We start from the raw sequence: 6,253 nt of genomic DNA on the forward strand, positions 1-6,253 counted from the left end.
CAAAAAAAGAGACAATTGTGCTTCATGAGGGGAAAATGACAGTTGAAGCGCCAGAAAATAAGCACTCAACGTGTTTTTGTACTAGTCGAAATGCTTGGGTTTTCGCCGTAGAAATTTGCAAATGACATGTACTTGTCTGATTTTTTTTTCATATTCATAGAAGTATTTTTGGCGTGCAGGAGCATATGCTCCCTTGAGCCGAATTGAATAACCGCCAAAAACTAAGATATATAGATAGATCTCCGTTACAACAATATGGCTGGATAAACCAATTCTATTATATAGTTCACAAACATGTCAAATGGCATGTATATACATGCATAATAACAAGCACTGGTGTGTTCATGGATCCATCACACATAATCTACGCCAATAAATATATCATTACAAGTTCATTAATATATATAACTGCTCAAACAAAACAGAAATACCGCACACATCGGCGCCATCCTTTTTATTCCAGAAACATTCAGTACTTGCTTATTATTCAGATGGCGCGCTGTTTGAACCAACAAGCTGTAGCATATGCATCGTTCCTGCCATCAGTACAAGACACAAATCAATCCCCAAACTGTAACAGAAATACCTTGCTGGTGTCATGTAGCATGCATCTACTTTATGTTTGAGCGGGTATGTCTATTTGCATGAGAAGAAACAAATAGCAATTAACCAATCAAACTGTTCTAGTGAAACTGAACTGGAGCAACAGGAAATTAATACACGGCAAGCGCAGGAGATAAAGTAGATGAACTTACACCAGGCAACGATCTTCCAGCGCTGGTTGTCCCCCTCAGTCCACTCCCACAGAATGAGGGTGGTTCCATCGCGCACACCGCCATGGTCCTTGTCGCCATGGAGTGCATCAAAGTTCAAGTAGATGTTGTTCACCATCCTGATGCAGCGGTAGCCTGCCCCGACGTCCCTGCTCTCAGTCCAAAGAACCGATTCGTCCAGGATGTCTGGATTGTACCTGGTCAGAAGAACCTAGGATCCAAAAAACAAACAAGAAGGTGAGCAAATTCACAATACTGGAGCTGCACTTCAGGGTTAAGCATGAGCACATGGCCATGTGACAACTCATAGCAATTACCAAATTATTCTGGAACCAGTGTTGGTCCTTTTGTCTAACGAGTTCACCATATTATTTTAGAGCTAGTGTCGCTCTACACTAGAGCGGTCATGGACAACTCTTAGAACTACTGCGATATATGTGCACATGGATGCTAATGTGTAAGGCCATACTGGACCATAGTCAGAGCAAGCGCACATGACCACACGTGGAAGTATTGTTATAGTTATGGTCTTGTATGGCAATGTCAAACACCGTAGCAGATTTAACTTTTTGACACTGACAAAATTTAAAACGTTTGCTGAACATGACACCTACTAGGCAAGTACATTCCCAAGAACAAGGAGAAACTTCTCTCATGCTGGACTAGTTTATATCATTTTAGACAAAAAAATTCACTAGGTCCTAGTGGTAATTATTCACTGAAACACCACAGGTCACACTGCCAATAAGCTCAAAGCGCTTCTGTTCATTCAAGCTTTGCCCAATCTGTTTTTCATGTGCAGAATCGCTGCTAGTATGAATGCAGAGAAAGTAGGCATTTGGAATGTGTGGTGTGTGATGTGCTTGCAGATACTCATGTTAGATCTACCGTACACAGGAACCCGTACACACATGCATCGGATAGCAAAAATTAGAAGTTAGATGGATGGATGAACTGAAGGAAGGAGGTTAGTTACAGGGTGAGATTGGCCGAGGGAGTGCTTGAGAGCCTCTCCGCTGGCCTTGTTGACGAGTGCCATGGCAGGGTAGCCTTCCTCATCCTTCACCCTTATGCTGTACTTCATGTCCTTGATCCAGTGCTGCATCATATGTGCATATTCAAATCCATCAACCACATGATCAGAGAAGAAACAATACATGAAAAGTTGCTTGAGCAAAAGCCAAACAGGATTATTACTTTTCTCCAATTAGAGAAGGACAAGGCAGAAATGCCAAGTTTTCAGATCCCGATGGCAAGTTCACTAATGTACTATTTTGGATCGGGATCATGGAAGCACGTAGCCGATCTTGGATCGATCTTGCAGAGGTGTAGATGTGTGTTACCTGCGTGTCGTCGTCGCGATCGTTGCGGACGAGACAGACCTTGCCGTCCCTGGCGGCGAGGCTGAAGCTTTCCTCGCCGGCCTTGCAGAGGATCCTGTACATCGGCTGCCTGGTCGCCGGGGGCGCCATTCCGCCGCCGCTGCCGTGGTGCGGGCGCGTCTCGTGTATGCGCGGTCCAACGCGGCCTCGTGTACGCACGGTCCAGCGCGGCCTCGTGTATGCGCGGAGGAGGATGCAGCCATGCCCGAAGCTCCGGGCTGCAGCGGACTGCGCCTTGCGGGCCACGCGGTTATGGCTGCCGGCATTGTAGCCTCCGACCTCGCTCGACGCATGCAAGAGTGATTAAGACAGGCTAATCTTATGCATAAGCAAAGGGAACCGCTACGCGTCCGCCGGTGGATGTGTTAGAATCATCCGCCGCCCGGAGAGCCGTTGGATTAGCCACCTAACAGCCGTCGGATGAAACCACCGCCCGCAACTGACCAGGTTTGTTATTTCCTGCAACAGTCGCTCTGTTTTAGAAACAGAATCCCCTGTCCGCCGTCCACCAGGCACAGCTCCACCCAAGCGCGGTGGCACTCGCCGCCACCGCCAAAAATTGCTGTCGCCGGCGCGCGGGGGCACCTAGTCCTTCAGCGCGAAATTCCTGCAACAATATGGCGCACCACATCGCGCGGCAGATGCTGGGATCCGACGCAGATCGAGCTCGCCGGGGGGCGCCTCTTGGAGAACAGCCGCGGCCGTCGTTCTCAGCTCCGACCGTGGCCGCGGGGCTTCCTCCGCGAGCTGGAGTATCATCCTGGTTCACCAACCCTCCGGTTGTGTTTCCTGAAACAACTTCTACCAGATCAAATCAGGGCAGCTGGATGAGTTTCCTGATTCTGAAAAAACATGAACACTTGTGTGTCTCTGAAACTCATGGAAAACCCTATGTATTAGAAACATAGGTAGGATTTTCTATTTGTTTTATGTGTGTGGCAGCTAGAAATTCAAATTTGTTTCATGTGTGTGAGTGGAACCAAGGCAAATACCAAGCACACATGTGTGCTTGCTCTATCTCTGCAAAACATGATCATCTCTGTTAGTTGATATTTATCAACCTATGATACGATTTTGAATGTGTGTGCTTATGTGAGAAAAAGCCATTGACTGAAAATTTGTGTGTAAATGAAGCTGAAAAACCGTTAATAAATGTATCTGTGTACCTGAATTTCTAAAACAACAAATATAACTGTTGATAGCAACTATAGGAAAATAATACTTTCAACCAAGACCTCTCTATTTACATGAAAAAACATGTGCCTTATTTTAGGGAGCTGGTGCTGAAGGGGAAGACAGATATGTCCAAGAGAACTTTTCTGTCGATAATCATGAAGATTCAGATGGATTGTTGCATGCTGATGATGTGATGCAAGATGATTTAGATGATGGAGATGTTTCATAACAGCCACTATCGCCCTATGTTGGCATGGTGTTTGACACATTTGAGGATGCCCAGAAATTCTACAATGAGTATGCCTTCAAGTTGGGATTCGGCACACATATATCTTCTACAAAGTACAGCCAAAAGAGAGGACAGAAGCAAGAGGATGCAATAATGATCAAGAGGGTCTTTGGGTGTGTGCACGCTAGAAAGCCCGATAAACCGGAAACAAGTAGCACCTCAGAGAGCATTGCAAAAGACACAAGCAACTCCAGCAGGCGCCCTGGTGCTGAAATGGATGTGACAAGAACGCGTCAGAAAAACAGGATTCTCCGTCATGATTGTAAGGCACACATGATTGTTGGGATTAGGGAAGGGAGATTGACAGTCACTTGCTTTGTTGCAGAGCATACACATCCACTGATGCAACAACCAGAGCGTGTTAGATACTACCGCTCGCACCGCAAAATACCTGATGAAGATTACGAACTCTTGTTGACGTTGCATGATATTAACCTGTCAAATTCAGATTGCATGAGTTTCCTTGGTAGGATACATGGAGGTGACCCTAGGATATTGCCGTACGTGAAGAGGGATGTTGCGAATGAACGTGCAAAGCTTCGGGAAGCGATAACACAACAGGACATGGATATGACAGTGAAGTACTTTGAGAGGAGGAAGGTCGAGAATCCGGAGTTTTTCTTTGCGAAGCAAAAAGATCCTGCAACGAACTCTGTCACTGCATTGTTTTGGGTTGATGGGAGGACAAGGGCGTTGTACCCGAAATATAAAGATTGCGTGTTCTTTGACACAACTTTCTGCACTAACAGATACAGCATGCCCTTTAGTCCTATAGTTGGTATCAACAACCACCTCCAAACCATTTCACTCGGGTGTGCTTTGTTGCCGGATGAGACTATTGAAACGTTCAAGTGGATCTTTGAGCAATGGATGGTTGCAATGGACAATGAGCATCCAAAGAACATAATGACTGACCAGGACCAAGCAATGGCAACAGCTATAGAGCAGGTGCTCCCAAATACTTGCCATAGATGTTGCAAGTTTCATGTGTTTGGCAACGCACGTTCTAAGTTGGGGAGGCTGCTTAGAGATGAGGCATTTGCAGATGTGTTTTACACTTGTATCAACAACTCTGAAACGGTTGAAGAATTTGAGGAAACATGGCAGCACATGTTGGAGTGTTTTGAAGTTGCTGAAAACAAACACTTGAAGAGCATGTGGCGAACAAGACATACGTGGGCTCCAGCGTACTTCAAGAACAATTTCTTCCCGTTCACAAGCACGACAGGCAGGTCCGAGGGGCTGAACTCATATTTCAAGACAATGATTCGTCCAGCTGATTCTGTATGGAGGTTTGTGCAACAGTATGAACTATGCCAGGAAACTGTGCTTGATCGCGAGGACAATGCGGGGTTCACTGGTGAAACGACGGTTCCTCCACTATACTCTCGGTAGGCCAGCTTCACTATACCAAAGCAAAAAATCCAAAAAAATGTTTTTTCATGATTTGTTTTGAGAACTTTGCTTCCTTTTGTGATGTTGCAGATACAATATTGAGCGCCAAGCTGCTGATTACTACACACGCAACGTCTTTGGCAAGTTCCAGAAACAAGTGACTGCGTCTACGGGATACATTATCAACCAAGACGCTGAGTACCAAGGACGAGACCTCATGTTCAATCTAACATCAATCTTATATGAGAACCCAAAGCTCTTCTCTGTGCGTGTTATGATGGATGAAGGGGTGTTCCAATGTAGTTGCCACTACTTTGAGATGAATGGCCTGGTTTGCGCCCACATAATAAGGGTGATGGTGCACCTCAATGTGCAAGTTATTCCACAACAATACTTGTTGGAAAGGTGGTCTGAAGCAGCAACAACAAGCATGGCTAGAACTGGGCGATTGCTGGAATTTGGGCACCCCTCGACAAACACGCTCAAATACAACTCCTTGTGCCGAAGGTTGACATGGCTCGCCTCTGATGCATGTTGCAATGATGATGCATACAAGATATTAGATGAAGCAACAAAAGTTCTTGAGCCTGCTATATCAGCGGCGAAAAGAGGGGTACTACCAGAACAACAAGCAACGCAGCGCAGTGAACCCCCAACGCAACCTGCTGCTGCAACGGGAGCGTTGAGTGATGGCTTACCACAGCCTCAAAGCACAGAGATGCTACGAAACCCAGCGCGTGTCCCAAAGAAAGGCCGACCAACTGAAAGAGAGAAGAGGAAGAAGACTCTGGTGGAGCAGCTAGATGATAAGCAGAAGAAGAAGTCAAAACAAGAAGAGAAGAAGCCAATGCCAGCAGTGAAGCCAAAATCTGAAAAAAGAAGTATTTGCTGCAAGTTCTGCAAAGAAGAAGGTCACAACGTGCAGACGTGTGGACCCCTAAAAGCTGCAACAGAGGCGGCAACAACACCACCTACATGTCAATTCTGCTCCAAGGTGGGGATATTGTACCAACTTGTGCATACTGGAGAGCCATGATGACAAATGATCCAAGAAATGGCCAAGCAACGCAACTCAACCTCTAGGAAGAAAAAAATGAGAGAAAAGACTTGGGAAAGTTCTTGGTCCTGTTGAAGGATGTTTTGCATTTTCTTTTCAAACTCACTACATGTTCTTGAGCAAAAAACATACATAAATACTCTTTTTTTCAACCTTGATGATGTATTCAGGTTCTATTCCA

General features: G+C 45.7%; 1 protein-coding gene and 1 pseudogene across 1 annotated transcript; one reads left to right on the forward strand and one right to left on the reverse strand.

Annotated features, from left to right (window-relative positions):
* Positions 1-228: 228 nt before the first annotated feature.
* On the reverse strand, positions 229-2,914 carry LOC125546610 (ricin B-like lectin R40G3). The gene is made up of 6 exons (XM_048710801.1): positions 2,782-2,914; positions 2,583-2,614; positions 2,117-2,434; positions 1,750-1,872; positions 756-984; positions 229-536 (listed from the first exon to the last, which is right to left on the reverse strand). Coding segments are annotated over exons 1-6 (837 nt in total). The 3' UTR covers positions 229-534.
* A 610-nt stretch (positions 2,915-3,524) lies between these two features.
* On the forward strand, positions 3,525-6,051 carry LOC125546611 (annotated as a pseudogene).
* Positions 6,052-6,253: the final 202 nt, after the last annotated feature.

The sequence above is a fragment of the Triticum urartu genome, chromosome 3 (genome assembly GCF_003073215.2).
Source record: "Triticum urartu cultivar G1812 chromosome 3, Tu2.1, whole genome shotgun sequence".
Classification (NCBI taxonomy): Eukaryota; Viridiplantae; Streptophyta; class Magnoliopsida; order Poales; family Poaceae; genus Triticum; species Triticum urartu.